Raw genomic sequence first — 20,892 nt, 5'->3', positions numbered from 1 at the left:
GAGCCGGGAGCTGCCACTCCCCCACCCGGGGTCTCCAATCCCAGCCTGAGAAGAAAGAGGAAAAGCAGAAACCACCAACTTTCACAATGACACACAGTTGGTCCCCAGGGCCCTCCCTTAAGCAAGAGCCAGCCAGCCTTTGGGATAGCTGCTCCTTCCCCCTTCTGCCCCACAAGATGGGGCCCACCCAGGCAGCCCCTCCCTGCAGCCCAGGGACCTCAGGCTCTGGGAATGTAGTTTGGACCTCGACAATCCAAAGGGGGTTCCCCCCAGGCAGTCTCTTCTAATAAAAATACTCCTCTCTCCTTCTCCCATTTTACAACAAGAATCCGAAACAAGGGCAGCAGGTGGGTGGGGACTGTTTCATAAATTATCACGTCTATAAGCGAAGAGTCCATTTCTGCCTTGTCCATAGCCGCACCCCCAGCACCGCATCCGCCACACCAAACGCTGTCCCAAACGAACCACCGATCCATGGACGGCCAGACTTTGCTACACTACCCTTTAAGTCTAGAAAAAAACAACACTGACTTTCAAGAAATATGTTTGACAGCAATTCTCTTTCTAGAAATAGATCCTCCAAGCCAGATGATAACATATATGGAAGTTTACAAAATTTCAAAAGAGTAAATAAAAAAAAGAGTATTCGAAAGAGTAAAAAAATTGGAAGTTGCCAAGCTATTGCTAGAGCTTAGCTGGCAAATGGTTAAGTGATGGCACAGTCCAGCCGTGAGCCACCGTGCAGCCCTTAAAAAGAATGAGGTTGCATGCGTGTGTACTAACCTGGGAGGTTGTCCCCAGCGTGCTGCCCTGAACATGTTGCTGACTGGTCCTCGCATATAACAGAAGGCAGAGCGCAATTGCAGGTGTATTTTAAAAGAACGACACACGCATACTGTGCGTGCGTACATACCCCACGCACAGAACAGGGTCTGCGAGCTTACACAGCAAACTTCATAGTCACCACCTCCCCAGAAGCGGGGTTTTGGTGAGCACACCGAGGGGGCCTTACATTTTTTAACTTTAGACACTTTGATTCTTTAAAATGTCTTTGATAAACAGTACGCACCACCTTTCTGGTTTAAAAAGCTGAAATGCATGTGGCAGAAGTTTTTTAGGTTTGTGGGTTTTTGTTCTTGCTTTTTGAGTAAAACCCAGTGGGAGCCAGGATGTGGTGAGAGCACTGCGCCCTTGCCAGGCGGTAAGCTGCACACGCGACCCGAAGGGCACACTGGCCGCAGGTTAGTAACAAAACCCTGAAACACTGCACACACCCAACCAACAGTTCCAGCAAACACTGCTGTTTACTGAGAAGTGAGCAGGCCTACTGCACCGTGCGGATGTCTGCGGGTCCCTTAGAGCCTCCTCGGTGCGACATTTTGCGTACCATCTGCATGTATATCCCGATGCATGTCGTTTCTAGCCATGACCCTTTGGGGCAAGGAAAATTATTATCCCATCCCTTTTTTTTTTTAAGATTTTATTTATTTATTTGACACACAGAGAGAGAAACACAGAGAGAGAGCATAAGCAGGGGGAGTGGCAGGCAGAAGGAGAGGGAGAAGCAGGCTCCCCGACGAGCAGGGATCCGGATGCAGGACTCAATCCCAGGACCCCGGGATCATGACCCAAGCTGAAGGCAGACACTTAACCAACTGAGCCACTCAGGTGCCCTATTATTCCCCTTTGACAGATGAGAAGACTGAGGTTTAGAGACATTAAGGAACTCGTGGACGGTCACCCAGCTGTAAGGACAGACATGATGCTAAGTCTGTGCTCTTTACCACTACCTGGTCCTACCTTTCTGCGCACAGAAAAAACACTGAAAGGAAGCCTACGGGGTGCATTCTGGCCGCATCAGGAGTGACTTTTGTTTCCTTCTCTGTGGGTCTTATTCCAAACTGTCTGTACAACTGTATCTATCTATATACTCACTTATGTATATTTTCTTCTTATTACCAAGGCAAAGCTGCTTATCAAAAATTCAAACATTTACAGATGAGAAAGCCTCCATAATCCTGGCAGAGATAAACATTTACGAGTTTGCTGCATATAGCTCCAGATTTATGTATATAAATAAAAAGTGTATGTGTAAATAAAAACACTTTTTAAAAATGAAATCAGATTAAACATGCTATTTTGCAGCTTGTGTTTTGTCCCCTCACATACATATATACACTTTTATAAGAGATCACACATTTTCTACAATGTAATTTTCAACAGCTAAAGAAGATTCCATTGTATGATAATACCGTAACTTATTTAATTAATCCTCTACTGGAGTAAATTGGATCGTTTCTCATTTCTTACTGTTGAAATATTGTTGCAATAAATACCACTGTACGTATCTTTCCAAATATGTGTAAATGTCATATACTATTTTTATAATCAAAAATTACGTACACAATATAAGAACAATTATATATTATACACATACACAGGGCTGTGAACTTAGAATGTATGCAGATATATAACAAAATTTCTCATCTGTCCCCTTAACTGTAGACCACCAAAGGAATCCAAGATAAGAGGAGTCTTTTCCCAGATAATGCCAGGCCAGTTAAAGGCAAACCATGTCCAATAAGAGCTCTGTACCCTCCCTCCCCTCCCCTCCTAGACCCTCTACCCCAGGCCAGTGAGTCTGTAGGCCAGCGTGGGCAGGGCTTACCCTGGAATTCTAGGTCTGAGAACCTTCTAGATGGTCCTCAACCAGAGGTGGTGCCAGTGTTCCAGGATGTGTTTGAAAGTGAATGGGAGAAGGGGCGCCTGGGTGGCTCAGTTGGTTAAGCCTCTGCCTTGGCTAAGGTCATGCATCAGGGTCATGGGATCGAGCCTCACATCAGGCTCCCTGCTTAGTGGGGGTCTGCTTCTCCCTCTCCCTCTATCCCTCCCCCCTGCTCATGCATGTGCTCTATTGCTCTCTCTCTCTCTCTCTCAAATAAATAAAATCTTAAAAAAAAACAAAAAAAAGGAAAAGGAAGAGGAATGGGGGCAGTCTGGTTGTCACAACGAAGAGGAGTGCTCCTACCATTTAGTGGGGGAGAGCCAGGGACACGACCTCCCTAAGGCAAAAACTGTCTCATCTAAAATGCCAGCTGTGGCCCTGTGGACCAACACCAGCCAGGGTCCTCACGGTGCCCACAGGGAAGGCAAGCCTAGAGAGGGTGTGGGACCTGTTGACCCTGAGGCAGGGTTGGGAGAAGGCAAAGGCTCTGCCCCCCAGCCCTGGAACCCCATGGGCCCTCTTCCTCTGGATTACAGCTCCAGCTCATTAAGAGGGAGGCTCCACGAGGGCACCCAAGTGACTTCTCTTAATTATCAGGGCATTCTGCCTTCCCAGGAGTGTCATGGAAACGGCACCTGGCAGGGAAGCGAGAAGATTCTGTGATCTGAGACCAACTGCTTCGTGTTTCTGAGCCTGTCTCCTCATCTAGTAAACAGGCATCCTGGCATTTAGCCAAACAAACGTGAGGCGGACCCAACTGCTCGACCTCTCCGTTTCTATGTTCATTTTCTTTTGTTTTTTAGACACACGTGACCACTACAGAGGCCTTTGTTTTCCCCCTCATCCCAGTCCACCCTCAGCCTCCTAGCCCCACTGCCTTCACTGACTCTCTCCCCTCCCCTACATAACCTTGTCTTTTTCTAGTATTTTCTCCCTCAACCTCAATCGCACATTCAGAACTTCGTTCCTGCTTCCAACAGGCTATGTCAGTCTACGGCGGACAACAATTCGTTCTTCAAGCCAGTGCAAATCTTCTCACCTTCTGAAAAACCATCCATCCACCCCAACCACGCTGTTCACAGACAGGAGGAGGGATGGGTGGGCAACACTTCCATCTTGCTACCTGACCCCGCCTTCCTTTTCGGGGGCTGCCACAAGCTGGGCCAATCAGAGAAGCCCTCCTTACTAGACCCCGTTGATTGGTCCAGAGGTCTGAGCCCATGCCAAGCTAAGCCAATCAGAGTCCTTCACTGGGATTGCTGACTCCGAGACCTGACATGGTGAGGTTCGGTTGTCCTGCAGGAGGTGATACTGAGAAAATTAAAACTAGCCCGAGCCAGAAGCTTCGTGGTGGGGGCTGGTCTGAGAGCGTAATCAACATGCACAGAAAGGCAGACCAGAGAGAGTCTCGGCAGCTTGTGTTCCAGGGTCCAGCTGCCCCGGATGCCCAGCTGTATCTCTTCACCATCACAATTCTGTGTATCATACGCACACATTTTCCTGTCGGCCTTAAATCACACGAGACCGGTTCTCATCATTGGTGCCAAGAGTCTGAAATAGGGTAATGGTTAAGCACGTGGGATCTGAAGCCAGATGCGCTGGTCTGAAGCCCAGATGTGCCTCTTACTGGCTGTATGATTTGGGTTAAGTTAACCCCTTTTTAAAAAAAAAATGCCAGATATCTCTCCTCTGTAAAATGTTATCACGGTCTTTGAGGACTAAATGAGTTCCTACATAGCAAACACTGGCTCAGTTCATGGTAGCCAGAGTGAAAGAACCAGGACACCAGCCTTCCGGCAACAACACACAGGAATTCTGGGTTGGGGGTTAAGGTGGGGGTGAGAGGCAGGTAACTGGTTCCTGCCAGGCCCACTTGTCAGGCCTCCTGTGCATCGAGAGGCCTTTGGGAATTAGGAATCCTACAGTAATCATAAAATGATAAAGTAATGGCAATGCTGGAAGCTACTACTGATCTGAGCACCTACTATCTACCAGGCTCTGTGCTGGGCATTTTGATTTTTAGGCCAGTCTAGACTTCTGCTCGGAACCTGACAAACCCCTCAGGTAAAATTCAACTCCCATTTTCAGAGGAGCACTGCTGGGGAGAGGAACACAGGTTCTCTGGAGAACAGGGAACGTTCTCTCTCATGGCAGCTGCTCTGAGACATTCCTAGGCCCAACAAAGAAACCGAACATTCGCCCGCCTCTCTGACGTGCTGGGCACCTACAGACCCTTTGCATGCACTGTCTCACTAACCATCACAGCAAGTCTGTGAGAGAGGAACTATTACCACACCCCTGAGTTTGAGACGTTGAAGCCCCAAAGGGTTAAGTGACTTGCCCAAGGTCATCTAATGCGAAGTGGCAGATCCAGGACAAGAACACAGTTCTTCAGACTCCAAAGTCCACCCCACACTTCGTAGCCCAACTGTCTCAGGGCAGCAGACACTCTTCCTTGCTCTCTCGTCACCAGTGGATTCCCACCAGTCGTCAAGAATTGCTTCACAGCCACTCAGAGCTAGAACTTGTGCTTTACTTGGCAACTATCAAATGAATCTCGGGGAAGTCTGCTATCCTTGACAGAAGTAAATATTTAACACAAGGAAGAAGCAAAGTGCCTAACAGCATAACACTGAAACTCCCTGTGACAGTACTTGGTACACTTTACCCTGCCCGTCACAGTAGCCCTGTGAGCTGTGTCTATTGTTACACCATTGCACAGATGAAGGAACTGAGGCTTGGATAGTTAAATACGTTTCTCCAGCTCAAATTGGCAGAGCCAGGATTTGAACCAGGCTTGTCTGTGTCTAGAGCCCACGCTTTGCTCAGCTCACCCTGCTGCTTCTCATTCTATTTCCGCTCCAGGGAGAAGCACAGACATTGTCTCCAACGAGGTGACCCCCTTACTTGGGAGAAAGATCTGCTAAGCAATTCTCACGGATCCCGGAGTTATATAAGGACATGACGGGGAGGGGGCCTCAGGGGCCCAAGACAGTCCCAAGACGCTAGAAGAGGCAGACAAACCGACACCCTTCCTCCCAGGCCTCCTCCACTGCTCCGCCAGGCTGCAGATTCCAGACCCAAGGGGGAAGGGGAATTTTCCAAAACAGAACAACAGGCCTCAGCAGGTCTGCACCCCACGGCTCCCAGAGCTCAGCGAAATTGTGTAAATACTCACACTCGGCTCTCCCTGAACTTTTTTCCTTTTTAATTGGCTTCCTGGTTTTCTCAACTGCATATGCCAGGTCATTTGGAACCCTGATGCACCCATCTGCTTCCATCCCACCCGCTGCTAGGCTCTGCTGAGATTCTGCAGTCTGCTCAGCATGTCAGAGCCCCCAGATTTCGGGGGTGTGCAGGGGGAAATGAGCACCCCCCGGGGACATCTCAGCCCGAGGCTGCTGGGGCCCTCCCTCCATCCCTGTCCCTGCCAGGGGTTCCCTGCTCTGACTGGCTGCTCCTGCCCCGGGTTTGCTGTGTTCTGCCTCTTCCAAGTGATAAGTTCTTGAAGGCTGAGCTGAAGGTTTCCCTTGAATCCCGCAGAGCACAAGAGACTCTCTTCTCTGCCCCCCACATACTCCCTGAGCCTAAAGGCGAAGGCAGTCCCCAACCCGGCCCCTCCCTGGCCCCCCACACTCTACCCCGGAATGAGCCCCTCCACGGGCGGCTGTGGAGTCAGGAAGACAGGAGTCCCAACCCTGCTACCCCTTCTCGGTGTCCTCATCTGTGCTGGTATAGTCCTTACCCCCTCACACCCCTGCCCAATACCCCTGGAGTACTGGAGTGCCGGTTAAATGAGAGATCTAGAAAGTGCCTCCTCTAATGGCTGGCATCTAGTGGGTGCTTCATAAACCCAATAAATCGGCGTTATTTTTATTATCAGTCCCCCCAAAATACCCTGCTGCTCCTCACCTCCCTGCCCCTGCCCGCTACGCTACCTCTTCCTGGACTGGCCTGCCCAGTCTGGTTTACCTGGCAAGTATCTATCCACCTTTCACAACTCAGCGCAAACTACCCTCTCACGAAAGCTTCTTCTAAACCCAAGCCTCCAGGCCCAGGTGGAAGAACAGATCACCCCGTCCATGTGCTCCCTACCCCAGCACCGGCTCCTTCCCCAGCCCTGAGGCTCCCACCTCTCTCTCCACTGCCGGAGAGTTCTGCAGGAGCAGGAGAAGGACGAGGGTCTCATTCCCTTCCCCGCCCAGCACAGGGCCTGGCACGCAGCAGACACTTAAGGAAACAACAGTAATTGCAGCTGGCCTTTACAGAGCTGACTACACACGTACCTTCTTGTAACTGGCCTCCCAACCCCCTGACAGACGTTTTATTACCATTCTCATTTTACAGGTGAAGAAATGGAAAACAGCATAGTTAAGTGACTTTGCCACGGACACACACCTAGAGGCAGACTTGGGATCTGAACTCAGGACTCTGACTACAGAGCCCATGTTCTTAACCCATCCCAGGTCAAAGAAGGAACGAGGAGGAAGAAAAGCCACAGGGATGTGAACTGAACCCCAGGAGACACAGACCCTGCAAGTATCAGGGACTCTGGTCTTCGGGACACAGAACGGAATGCGACCCTGCTCGTGCCTGATACGAGAAACTTCTTCATACTGATGGTTTCAAGACAGAACCAACCCCACCCTCTGGGCAACAGAACATTTCTAACAAGCTCCCACGTAACACTGGTGCTGCCACCGACCACACTCTGCATGGTGAGGGTCGAAAGTAGTGGTTATCAAAGTGGGGTCCCCCATCAGCAGCAGCAGGTGGGAGCTTATCAGAAATGCAAATTCTGAGGCACCTGGGGGGCTCAGTTGGCTAAGCGTCCAGCTCTTGATTTTTGGCTCAGGTCATGATCTCAGGGTCATGGGATGGGGCCTCGCCATCAAGCTCCATGCTCAGCCCAGAGTCTGCTTGAGATTCTCTCTCTCCTCTCCCTCTGCCCGTGCCCCCTACCCGGCCCTGGCTCATGCTCTCTAAAATAAATAAATAAATAAATAAATAAATAAATAAATAAATAAATAAATAGGGTTTTTTGTTTTTTTTTTAGATTTTATTTATTTGTCAGAGAGAGAGTGAGCACACGCAGGGGGAGAGGCAGGCTCCCTGCTGAGCAAGGAGCCCAATGCAGGACTTGATCGCAGGACCCTGGGATCATGACCTGAGCTGAAGGCAGATGCTTAACCAACTGAGTCACCCAGGCGTCCCAATAAATAAAAGGTTAAAAAAAAAGAAGAAGAAGAAATGCAAGTTTTGGGGTGCCTGGGGGCGCTCAGCTGGTTCAGTGTCCAACTCTTGGTTTCTGCTCAGGTCATGAGCTCATGGGTTGTGGATGGAGCCCCGCATCTGGCTCCACACTCAGTGGGGAGTCTGCTTGAAGATTCTCTCCCTCTGCCTCTCCCCCCACCCATGTTCTTTCTCTCTCTCAAATAAATAAATCTTTAAAAAAAGAAAAGAGAAAAGAGAAGAAAAAAGAAAACAAAAGAAAAGAAAATTAAATGCTTGGGCCCCAGCCCAGACAGAGCCCTGGGGTCACACCCAGCAATCTGCGTGTTAGGAGCCCTCCAAAGGACTAAAATGCACTAAATCTGAGAACCTACCAGCCTTGCATACATTTTGTAAGGCCCAGCCCTACCCTAACCCATCAGCTCAAAGCACATGTGGAAGTTAGTGCAGTGATGTGGGCCAGCCCTAAGAAGTGAGCCAGTGGCCCTGGGGTCAGCAGGCAGGTCCCCATCCTACCTGAGCCTCAGGGCCCTCCAAGCAAGAATGCTGGGAGCTGCCCTCCTGTGGTAGATGTCCTTGATCGTACTGTACCATTCTGTTCCAATCCTCATGCCTATCCCTGCAGTTCTCCATCACACAGACTCAACACCGTGCAGTTTCTTATGAAAATAATTCAAATGTCCCTTAAAGCCACAAAGGTTCCACTAGAGGAACAACAATATTGACATTCCTATGTTGGAAGGACAGGGGTGAGGAAGGGGGAGGTGTGCAGATGAATGAATGATTTAGCTACCAGGAAGAAGTTACTAGAAAATAGAGTGGAATGCAGTCAAACTGGCAAACAAGACAGTATCCACTCCCCAAAACCGAGCTGTACACCCCTCTCCCGGCAGGGAGGCAGACCTCCCCTGGGATGACCACCAGTGCCAACAGCCAGGTAACGAGACTGGACGTACTGGCTTTCCCCTCTAAGCCTTCCTGTACTATGTAAATTTTGTATAATAAACATGTATTATTTTTTCATCAAACAATAAAAATCATTACTTAAGAAACAGCATGATAAGCATATTATTTATCAATGCAGGAGGAAACGTGAGAAGAGTTAGAAGTGTTGTCACTGGAAACCGATGAGGAAAGAAGGTGGTGGGAGCAGAGGAGGCGTGTGTGTGTGTGTGTGTGTGTGTGTGTGTGTGTGTGTTATTTTGGTTAGAAAAAAAAAGTGTGAAAAACACAAAGAACTTCTGACACCTGCTCAACATAGAGGAACCCTGAGCACGTGACGCTGAGTGAAATACACCAGATACCAAAGCGCCAACGACCGCACTTACGTGAGGTTCCCTAGAGCCGTCAAAATCAGAGACCAAAAGCAGAAGGGAGGATACCAGGGGCTGGGGCTCGGGGTGGGGATTAGTGTTTAATGGGCATGGTGTTTCAGTTTGGGATGATGGGAAGTTTCCGGAGACGGATGGTGGTGATGGTTGCCCGACAACATGAATGTACTTCATGCCCCCGAACTGTGCGCTTCAAAGCTAAGAGGATAAATTTTATGTTGTATATGTTTTACCACAATTTTCTTAAAAAGCTCAAGGAGAGAAGAGACATGAAAATAAAAAAGGTCTGTTCTGATAGATGCGCCTGATGTACTATTTTCTATCTGCGAATGGAGGCAGACTCGTCCTTCCATCTGTCACACTCACTCAAATTCTCTTGACTAGAAGCAGGAGCAAAAGGGCAGAGACCAGCCCCTCCCACAGCGCACACCAGCCCCACAAGCAGGATCACTGTGTGGCGAGCGGCCGTCCTGTGCGCTGCAGGACATCAAGCGTCCCTCACCTCTCTGCGCCAGATGCCAGGAGTCTCCCCTGCCCTAGTTGTGACAACCAAAGACGGCTCTAGACATTGCCAGATGTCCCTGGGGGACAAAATCACCCTCAGTTGAGAACCAGTGGGTCAGATTGAGCCAATGGGAACGGTCTGCGTTCTACAGCCCAGGGGAGGTAAAGGAGACCACGGACACCCTGGGCCACGGAGAGGATCCCACACACCCACTCCCTCCTGCCCACAGAGGCCAGGCTGACAACCCCCAGGCAGGCACTGGGGGGGTCTGTCTTCCCGTCTTCACCCACAGACACCCCTTACCCAGCCTGATGTCTCCCTCGAGGGTCATCAGCACATTGCCGGCTTTCAGATCCCGGTGGATGATCTTCTTTCCGTGCAGAAAGTGGAGGGCTTCCAGCATCTGGCGGCACACCACCTGAATCTGGGGCTCCGTGAGGCCTCTGTCTAGCTCTGGAAACAGAGGAGAACCACTGTCAATTCAGCACACACTCACTGCAGGCAGGCTGAATGTCAGGCTCTGCCAGGTACAAGAAATACGGAAGCCCCCAACATCACTGAGCACTTACCATGTACCAAGTTCACTTCTAAGCACTCCCCATGTTACCTATTTTGTCCTCATAGTAACACTATAAAGCAGGCACAGTTATTACCTCAATTGACAGATGGAGAAGCCAAGGCTCAGAGAGGTCAACACACTTGCTCAAGGTCACACAGGAAGAAATTCACAGATCTTAGATTCAACCCAGCCAGTCCGCTTCAGAGCTCAGGTTCATAAACAAAACCCTCCCAAGAGGGAAAGATCCATTCTGCAAGCAGACAGTGAGTGACACTCACTCCATGTCAGGCTCCACGCTCGGTGCAGGGACACGGAGAGGGGCATGGAAACAGTGAGCCATGCTCGGAACACACTGGGATGTGGATGGGGGCTGGGGGCAGGTAGGATGGGCAGCAAGCCCTTCTGCCTGGGAATTAGCAGGCTCCCCAGAAGAAAGGGCATTCAAGTGTCTTGTAGGAAGAACCGGTGTTCGAGAGGCAAAAAGGCGGGGTCAGGGCATTCCAAGTCATTCCAGGGCATTCCAGGTCAAGGAAGCGGCAGAAGCAGAGGCCTGGAGGCTGACACGGGCTGGTGTGGAAGAAATATGTGCTGGCTGGTGGTGGAGCTGGAAGGTGAGGGGCTGGTCGGGAGGCTGTCATCAAGAGCCTCTGCGAGCCGGTCGGGGAGACACAACGCACACTGGTACGTCCCAGTGTCCGTTTGGAGGTGGCGGGGCCCTTCTCTGAGCAGGTGGGGAGCACAAAGAGGAGTTTTCCACGCGGGGGACACCGCATGCACAAAGGACCCTTTTTGACTGAAGGAGGATGAGGGGAAAGTGAATTGAGGTCAGAGGTCGGAAGGCCCTGGTCACGGAGAACCTCGCAGGCCATCTATGAAGGCTACCCTTTCTTTGAAAGGCCACGGGCAGTCCAGGAGAGGCTCTAAGCAGGCAGAGACAATCTGATTTTTGCATTTAAGAAATTCTCCCCAGCGGGGTGAGTGAAGAGCTTATAGGGCAGCAAGAGCGGGCAGGGAGCTCAGCCGGGGGCCGTCATGCCCCAGCCAAGGCTTCGGAGAGGAAGCATTCCCGACCCGACGGCTAAGGGAGGTGGGAATGACAGAACATGGGACTGAGTGGGTGTAGAGGGAAGGAGGGCATGAGAAGATTCAAGGTCAACATCCCGCACTCGCTGACCCACCGGCCATCGTGATTACTTAGTGCTTGTTGCCACCAAGCCACCTGTACTATCCCCAGGCCACAGGCTCCAGGGCTGGCCAGCCAGGGCACTGCTGCCAGGCCTCCCTCTGACTAGGGCAGCACTCCCCGTCTGTCTCCCCCACCCCCCCACGCCTGGCCAGAAATCAAGGAAGGATCCCACAGGCTTGGGGAAAATATACCAGACAGGGTGGAGGAGCCAGCAGCCTGGCCCCAGACCACAGGTCCCTCTCTAGGGTCTACCACCCCTATCACTCCCTGTGGCCTCATCCTTAACTCCCATGTCCCCTCAACCCATGGACAGACTCAGAACCCCCTCAGAGGGGGGCCTTAGGACCACCCAGACTGAGCCTGAACCGAGGCGCTGCCCCTTATTAGCTATGTGGTTTCTCGAAGGTGCTCCATCTGTCTGTGCCTTCATCTAATCTATAAAATGGGATGATGAGAAGCGATGTAGGCCGGGCTCCAACCATAAAGCATGTTCACTCCTCAGCACAACGGACAGTCAATAAAGGTGATTATTGTTATGCTGGTCCTGAGATAATGCAAGATTATCTGCAGCACTTTTTTTTAAATGTCATAATGTGACTCGCTCGTGTCTGATTTCTCTGCATAAATGAAATCAGACTAAGCAAAGTAACGATGATGGTGATGATGGTCTCCTGGTCACCATTTGCTGACCTTTACCAATGTACTGGGAGTGAGTTAGGGACGTGCATGCATTCTTTCATTTCATCTTCACAATGACCCAATAAGGTACATAGACCTTTTTAAAGCCCAATTTATTGTGATGTAATTTATCGACAGTAAAGTTCATTTTTGTTCAGATGTACAAGTCTACAAATTTGGACAAATATATATAGTCACGTAACCACCATACGATTCAGATATACAATGTTTCCATCACTCCCCCAAATTTGTGTGTGATCAACATTTCACTCCCATCTCCAGCCCCTAAGCTACCATGACTTTGATTTCTGTCCCCATTGTCTTGCCTTCTCCAGAATGTCATATAATTGGAATCATACAGTATGATAAATTCTTAAGATTAATTTTTGATTACACAGCAATACATGAATATTTTCTTCATATTAAAAAAATCTGCAACATTGCAGAAGAGTCTGACGTCTGTTTGAAACCTCAGCCAGCCCCCCCCCACCCCCTCTCCTCCGCAGAAGGGCTAAGAGCCAACCGTTTAAGAGCTGGCAAGGCAAGGCCAACCAGATCAGAGCAAACACTGGGTGTTAACTAACTAGAGAGACCACAGAGTGAAATGCCGTGCATATTCCCCTCACCTCACAAAGGGACCAGCCCAGCGCCCCACAGCTACCCCAGAGGAACCCAGAACAGACCTCAGGTCTCTTGGACCCCAAGCCCAGGCTCGTCACTCTATGTGATTCCGCAGGGTGGTGGGGAGATGTAAGGGCAGAAAGTCCCTCTAAGCAGGGCAGGCATCTGCGGGAGAGTCCACGCCTCATCACGCAGCTGCAACCAGGGCCAGGTCTCACCTTGTCAGGTCTCCCCATCCCACCCTTCTTCTCCCATCTTGACTTCTAGAATGCTGATGGCAATGTTGCTTTAACTACGGCCACCAACAGAGAGAAAACCACCTGGGGCTGCAGCAGTCAGATCCCCTAGGAGAACTGAGCCAGGGAGTGAGAGAGTGAGTCGGCCTGCAGGCTAAGCCACAGCCCGGGGTCCTGCCCTGGTTATGAATGAGGTCAAGGACTTGGTATGCATACACGCCTCTTCCATCTCTGACATTCTCCCGCAGGCCTCACGGAGCTAAGCTGTACACCTGGAGAGGCAGAGGCTGGTAGGTGGCTCCCATTCTCCCCGTCTTTTTTAGTATCTGAACACACGGCCACCCAGCGAGAAGACCACGTATCCCAGCCTGTCTTCCGGCTATGTGCTATTATGATCTGGCCAATGAGAGGTAAATAAAAGTGTCATGTGGGGCTTCAGTTATGGCTCCTGTAAAAAGTGGAAATGGGGTGTGTGTTTGTGGAGTTGTCCTACCCTCTCTTCTTCTATCCTGTTTGGAATATAGATATGATTGCTGGAGCGCCTACAGCCACCTTGTCACCATGAACAATAAAGCCAGCATGAGAATGGGACCAACACAGAGGAGAGTGGGGCCAAGAGTTGGAGAAGGAAACCAAGTTCTTTTTTTTTTTTTTTTAAAGATTTTATTTATTTATTTGACAGAGATAGAGACAGCCAGCGAGAGAGGGAACACAAGCAGGGGGAGTGGGAGAGGAAGAAGCAGGCTCATAGTGGAGGAGCCTGATGTGGGGCTTGATCCCACAACGCCGGGATCACGCCCTGAGCCGAAGGCAGACGCTTAACCGCTGTGCTACCCAGGCGCCCCAAGGAAACCAAGTTCTTATGAGAACATAAAAAAAAAACAAAAAAACACAAAAAACAAAATAAACAAAAAAAAACCCTCCTAGATCAAGCTGTGCCTGAAGCCAGAAGCCCTTGAACTTTTTAGTTATTTGTGCAAATAACCCCCCCCCACATCTCCCACCTTTTTTTCCTCACTAAACCAATTGAAAGAGTCTTTGATCGCCTTATAACCTAGAGAGTCTCAACTCCTACAAGACCACCATTTTTATTTTGTTAAATTCTACCCAGCACAATGAGAATCTGCAAAGGCATTCTGTGCTGAGAGAAGGAACACCCAAGGGCCGTCTCATAACCACTCACATGCAGTCACCTACTGTCATTTCCCCGCTCTGAGAACCCTGGCAGCGGTAAGTGGCTATGCAAGGAAGGCCAGCACTTCCACGGCTCTGGAAAGGGCTGCCACAAACTCACGAGATTCCTGAGATAAACTCAGGGGGAAAATACCTTCCTCACAATAAAAGAGTGGCTGAATAGTGCTACGTTATACTGAAACCCTCCCCTCTCCTGAGCCATGCCACAATCCTGGGCCTGCCTCTCAATGTTCTGTGGCCCCAGGCCCTCGGCCACCAGGCCGGCAAGACCCAGGCCCCCATCTCAGTCCTGCTGTGGGGCTCTCGGCCAGCCCCCTAGCCCTCTAAAGTGTCAATCTGGTCAGGAATAAAACAGAAATACTCGGATCACATACATGGAAGCACCTACCACAGCCTCCGGCATACAGTGACGATTCACAAAATATTCCCAAAAGTGATTTCTTTCTTTCTTTTTTTTTTTTTTTTACTGTTCAAGCTTGTCTGGGATATCAAAACCTGATAACATCCCCATTAAGGTGTTACAAAATGGGTGGGGATCCCCACTTTTCAAAGAACCTCCCTCGGGTGTCTCATTTTCACCTCCTAAGGGTGCCGTGCGGTGGGGCAAAGGAGGCATCACACCCATCTTATGGCCTCCGAGGCTTGAGGGGGTGAGTGACCAGCTCAAGGACACATGGCTTTTTGAACAGGAAGTGTTGGTTTTCTAATGAGTGCCTGCATTCTCTCCAAGAACCCAGCCCCTGCTCCCGAAAGGGGACAGAGCGTAAATGTACTCACACAGGCCACGTGCATTGCTGGGACGGGGGAGTGAAGGACACCAGGCCCAGCCTAGGGCCCTAGAGCCCACCCCAGCACCACCGCACCGGATCAAGGAAGACTCACCCAGCATGATGGCGTCCACAGCTCCCCCAGGACAGAACTCGATCATGATCTGCAGAAAACACAAGGCAAAGTAACAATGAGCAGGGGTGCACAGCCCAGAACCTGGCCCCCGTGCTGGCGGGATCAGCCAGCACCCAATGCCCCAGCTCCCCAGCCTCTCCTCCTCCTGCCCCTGGGGCCTGTCCAGTCTGTACTACCCTAATCTGACCCCCAGCCCTCACAGGAGGCTCTAAAAGCCAGTGGGGTTGCTGGGCATTTTTCAGGAAGGGGGGAAAAATAGTTGCCATGGAAACCCACAGCTGCCATACACAGCCTTTGCCACCAGCCTGCACCCTTCCTGCTCCTCTGGCCTGCCCTCCTCCTGTGTCCCCACCTGCCAGCTGCCCCACTTCCTAGGCTCCACAGCCAGCAGGCTCAGAGCACCCCTCTGCCCACATACAAGCCGGCCAAGCCCTCGAGGAATCCCAGCATGCATCTTTTGCCTCTCTCCATCTTCTAGAGGCCAGGGCCCTCACTGGCTTGGAATACCAGAACATCGGCTCCTTGAAGACCAGCTCAGATGTAGAAACCCAGGCCCAGAAAGGGGATGGGGCTGACGAAGGCCACAGATTATTCAGAGGCAGGTCCTGCACTAGAAAGTTCTCCTAACTCCCCAGGTCATTCATTCATATATGCATTCATTCACTCATCACGCACCCAGTAGGTAGCGCGCCCCGGAGAACCACCAGACCCAGGCCCTCAAGGGGCTCCCCGCACAGGGGCAGAGAAGGGCAAGAAGACTGCAAAGTGCCATTGGTGCCAACCCAGGCCCTCCCCTCTGGCTCTCTTCCATCCTCGCTCTTTCTTGCCCACCCTGGGCTCCTATCACATGTGCAAAGATGCTGTTTTTTTCCTGAAATTATGGAAGCAAGTAGGTAGAGAAGGGGGAGAGCCTCACGAACTGTAGCAGACATTCCTGAAATCTCCTCCCTGCTTCCAGCACCTGGCGCTGCTTGTTGCGAAGTCCCTCCAACTTAGCTTGGCAGAGGCAGACACCGTGCAGTGGGGCCCGTCGTTCTCGCAATGGGAAAGAAAACCGCAGCCATAACCCACTGCGCCAGAGCTGTTCTCCAGCCAGAGGAGGGAGGAGTGGCCTCAGTGTTTCCATGAGTCTCCAGCGTGTGGGAGACCTTCCAGAGACTTCCCGGCAATGTAAATATAAGGATGCAGGGATACAGGGCTGGACCCAGGTCCCCGGCCCACCGTTCACTAGCTATGGCCTTGGGCAAGTGACTTCAACTGAGTGCATTTTCTCAGCTGGACGATGGGGCTGCTGATACCACTGCTCTTAAGTGGGCCCCACCACTGGGCTATATTCGGGGGGAGGGCCACGGCTGGATGCGAGAAACCGCAGCAGGTCAAGAAGGGGGCCAGGGACACTAGAGGTACTAGATACTGGGAGAAGCAAGACAGAGCCGGTCCTCCAGCAGACAGGCCTGCATCACGCCGTGGGGAGGCTCCACGCCCCCGGAGAGAGCCACGTACGGAGACACGGCCGGCTCGCACACCACCTCCTGCCAGAGAGGAAGGATGTGGCCTCTGAGGCTCCTAAATCACTCCAGTCGTGCCTGGCCAGCACTCCCCCAGGACTTCTAACACTACGGTGACCTTGGATAAAAGTCATCAGGGATGGGGGCGCCTGGGTGGCTCAGTCGTTAAGTGTCTGCCTTCGGCTCAGGGCATGATCCCAGAGTCCTGGGATCGAGCCCCACATCAGGCTCCTCCGCTAGGAGCCTGCTTCTTCCTCTCCCGCTCCCTCTGCTTGTGTTCCCTCTCTCGCTGGCTGTCTCTCTGTCAAATAAATAAATAAAATCTTTTAAAAAAAAAAGTCATCAGGGATGAATTAATGTCCTACAACCCAGAACAGTGAGATGAGGTACTTCTTTCTCCCACTCATTCATTGATTGACTGCTTCATTTAACCAACCACCAGCCAACCAGGCATGCTCCCAGCGGTCAGGGAACAGAGGTGACCCGGACACAGGCACTGACCTCTTGCAGGACAGCATCTTATTCTCCCTCTTAATAACTCTCAGCTCCACAGAAGGTCAAAAAAAAAATCCTACTAACTGCTAGAAAAGCCACGAAAGGCAATGCGGAAAAGAAGCAAAATTGTCATTATGCAAAACCACCTATCTGAGCAGCCTGTAAGATGGGGGGGGGTATACAGCCAAACAGGAATGACAGGTCATCCAGGTCTTGCCCAGCTGGGGCTCAGTCAGTACGAGCTGTTACGAGAATTCTCCCTCCTTGAGCTCAAAGGTCTGGGATTTTTCTGTTCTTGCGTTGGTTTTTGAGACTCCATGAAAGGTATCCTCTCTCCTCTCACCCAGAAAAATGCAAACAGGAACAAGTGTTTGCATGCAGTTCCCCTGAATTCTCGCACAGCCTGAAGTCCCCCCACCAAACCCAGGTCAGGAGCCCCTGCTCTTCCTCTCCAGCCCTTATATGTGTGGCCCTGGGTCATGACCCACCTCTCTGTAAAATGGGAGAATACTGGGGAAAGCCCAGAGTTCCTGTAAGGACTGGATGAGGTGGTGTTTACAAAGCAACAGGCCCAGCTCCGCCCACACTTGAACACAGGGCAGGCTCAGGCACTTCCCCCTTCTCGAACAGTGGGCCATTGGAAAGGACAAGATGGACTTGAATTCAAGTCCTGGTAGTGCCACTTAATTGGCTATATGACCTTGAGTAAGTCACTGAACCCCCCGAGCCTTCAATTTCATCTGTACAATGGCACTAATCACCTCTACGTCCAATGTCAAGGCAGTTAGACGAGATGCTAAGCACCAGAGCCAAGCCGCACCAGTTAGTACACTCCTGCTGACTCTCTCACAAGCAAAACCACCAGCCAGCGCCACACTCAGACCATGTTATTCGGGCTTCTCACCAGTCTGGGCCTTCCTAGAACGACAGTTCATCAACACGCCCGCTGTTACCATTAAGAGTCAGTTTGGCGAGAAGTGGCCAAACCCAGGCAGTTCCTGCATCTGTCAGTGAAACCGTCCCTTACACAATACCCTTACACAAGCTCCCTGCGACTGTCCTCTCCAGAGATCAGTCCTAGGAAAGCCTGAGCCTCCTGTCAATCTGGTTCACTTCCTCTTCTGCGATTCAAGATCTCCGTGACCCCAGGCACTTCCCTTTTATAATTTTTTTAAACTTTACTGATTAATTGATTGATTGACTGATTGCTTTGGCTGCTGGGAAGCTCTGAGCTTATCTTTAGTTTTATTCCCGGGAATAAATGTACCAACTTTTGGCTCTATGCCAAGATTAAATCCACACTATTTCACAACTTGTATACGGACCCCAATGAAGTGTTTTTAAAAGACGACCCACCTCCACAAGTCTGAAGAAACAGCGTTCCTTGGTATTAATCACGCGTGTGTTAGAGTGATACCCCATTAACCTTTGTGTAAAGACTGCCTGACTACCCTCTCACGTAGACCAAAATATGGCTTGGGTTTTCTTCCACCAACCCCCCCTTTTTTTTCCTCCCATCCTTTTGGATGGGAGAAAATTTCACATCTTAGGGCCTTGATGTGATACAAAAAAAGAGGACCCTTTCATAACATAGCTCTTACTAGGTTCCATTATACGGATCGCAATGCTCTACATTTCAGCTTGTCAGTGGCAGGGCTGCAGGGGACTTCTACTAAAATGCATGGGGTTTGGGGCGCCTGGGTGGCTCAGTCGGTTGGGTGTGATCCTGGAGTCCTGGGATCGAGCCCTGCTTCGGGATCCCTGCTCAGCGGGGAGTCTGCTTCTCCCTCTCCCTCCGTCTCCCTCCACCCCGCTTACACATGCACGCACGCGTGTGTGTGTGTTTGTGTGCCTGTGCTCCTGTGCAAGCATGCCCTCTCTCTCTCTTGAATAAATAAAATCTTCTAAAAAAATGCATGGGGTTTAGTTAACAAAATAATCTCAGTTAATAAAATGATGATAAATAAAAATAAAATAAGCATCTCACGACCTTAGGAAGTCACTAAATATGCATGCTTAGAAAACAGAATGGAAGTACATCCGTCAATACCCAGGGAAGGACTACAGAACATAGATACTCATATCTATGTTCTACGTTTTAATCAACAAATAGGAGTTATAAAAATATTAGAAATAAACTTTTTTTTTTTTATGGGGAGAACGGGCCTAAAAGAACCGCAGGCAGGAGATGCATCTATTCAGCTGCACGGGGCCGGGGTATCTACGTCCGTCCACAGTTAAAGCCCCAGCAGGCCTGTGCTCACCGTGTCCGGGGATGGGAAGAGGCTCCTCAGGACCAAGGGTTCCTGGGTGCAAAGCTGAAAGCCTCCAAGCCCTCACCAATCCCCAAACCCAACAGCTGCAAGTACCAAGGACCGACCCCTTGAACCCATCGGAGGCTCATCCTTCACGCTCCCCCGAGAACAACAAGCCACCTGTGGCTCAGGGTTTTCTCAGGACCTGGAGAAGTGAGGTTTGTGATCAGTTTAATCCATCAGCAAGTACCAACTGAGGGTCGACCAGGGTCTACCCAACCGAGGGTCCACACTGCTAGGCACAGCAGGGCCACAGAAGTCATATTTGATCAACAAACACTATCTGAGCTCTGTGTATAACAAGCCTGAGGACTGGGGACCCAGGATGAATCAGACAGGTCCCTGCCCCAAGACTACAGGCAGAGGCCAATACAGGCACATCGTGACTGTGTTACCTAAAACCCTGTGGCCATCCTGGAGGGCCTCCCAGAGAAGAGCCAGTTTTGAAGGGCAAACTTGCCAGAAGAAGGACAAAGACATTGCAGGCAGAATACAGCAAACACAGAGGCCAAGCAGCGGGAAGAGTATGAAGGGGGGATGGTGGAATGTTCCAAGGGGTTCAAATGGACGGGAAGAGAGGGGGTCACAAAGGTCACCTGGAACTAGAACTCGAATATTTCAAAGTATGAACTCGACCCTGAAGGCGCTGTGTGTGTCTGGAGAAAGGCACCAGGGGGTTTAATAAGCGGTGTTACAGGTTTCTGCTTTAGAGGATCCCCCTGGATGGTATCTCTAGAGGGTGGAAAAGCAGAGGAACAGTGGATTTGGCGCAAAGAGCAAAAAAGGCCAGGGTGTCATGGCTGTCTTCCCCTGCATACACAGCATTCTTTCCTTCCCTTTTGCGAAGCAGTCAGGATAGCTGAGTGGGACTCACTTCATCCCCAGTGGGGAGAGGAGCCTAACCCAATCAGGGAAATTCTCTGCCTTTTGCCCTGAGGGCTGGTCTAAGCACAGCCAAGCTGCTGAACTCTGCTTCCTGGTGTGGGATGCCATGATAGCTCCCTCTGAAGCGGATTAGGAAGCACAAGGAGGGTGGGGTACTGGGATAGGCCGGTGATGGGTATTAAGGAGAACACATATGGCATGGTGCACTGGGTGTTATACGCAAATAATGAATCATAGAACATTACATGAAAAACTAAGGATATACTGTATGGTGACTAACATAACATAATAAAAAATTATTATTTAAAAAAAAAAAGGAAGCACAAATCTGTGACGGTTGCAGGCAGCCATCTTGCAACCATGAGGGAAACCAGTATTGAAGACATGGCTGATATAAAGAGGAGGGCAGAGAAAATCACAGCATAACTGAGCAGTGCTCGAAATCCCCCTCAAACCTGAACTTCCCCTGGACGTTTCAAATAAAATATGCAAGCCAATTAATTTCTTCCATTGTTTAGG

The 20,892-nt window shown here is 50.6% G+C and overlaps 1 protein-coding gene across 3 annotated transcripts in view; it reads right to left on the bottom strand.

Moving 5' to 3' along the window:
- Positions 1-20,892, bottom strand: part of STK10 (serine/threonine kinase 10) — a 122,881-nt gene that overhangs the window by 54,425 nt on the left and 47,564 nt on the right. For all 3 annotated transcript variants that reach the window (XM_045792108.2, XM_045792110.2, XM_045792109.2), the window contains exons 3-4: positions 15,150-15,198; positions 10,097-10,246 (exon numbers count right to left, since the gene is read on the bottom strand). In XM_045792108.2, the coding sequence (XP_045648064.1) occupies positions 10,097-10,246; positions 15,150-15,198 (199 nt within the window). The remainder of the gene's footprint in view (positions 1-10,096; positions 10,247-15,149; positions 15,199-20,892) is intronic.

The sequence above is a fragment of the Ursus americanus genome, chromosome 15 (assembly GCF_024610735.1).
Source record: "Ursus americanus isolate L20-20 chromosome 15, mUrsAme1.1.p, whole genome shotgun sequence".
NCBI classification, from domain to species: domain Eukaryota; kingdom Metazoa; phylum Chordata; class Mammalia; order Carnivora; family Ursidae; genus Ursus; species Ursus americanus.
The sequence above is the reverse complement of the archived record's forward strand: the minus strand, read 5'-3'. Positions and strand labels throughout refer to the sequence as shown.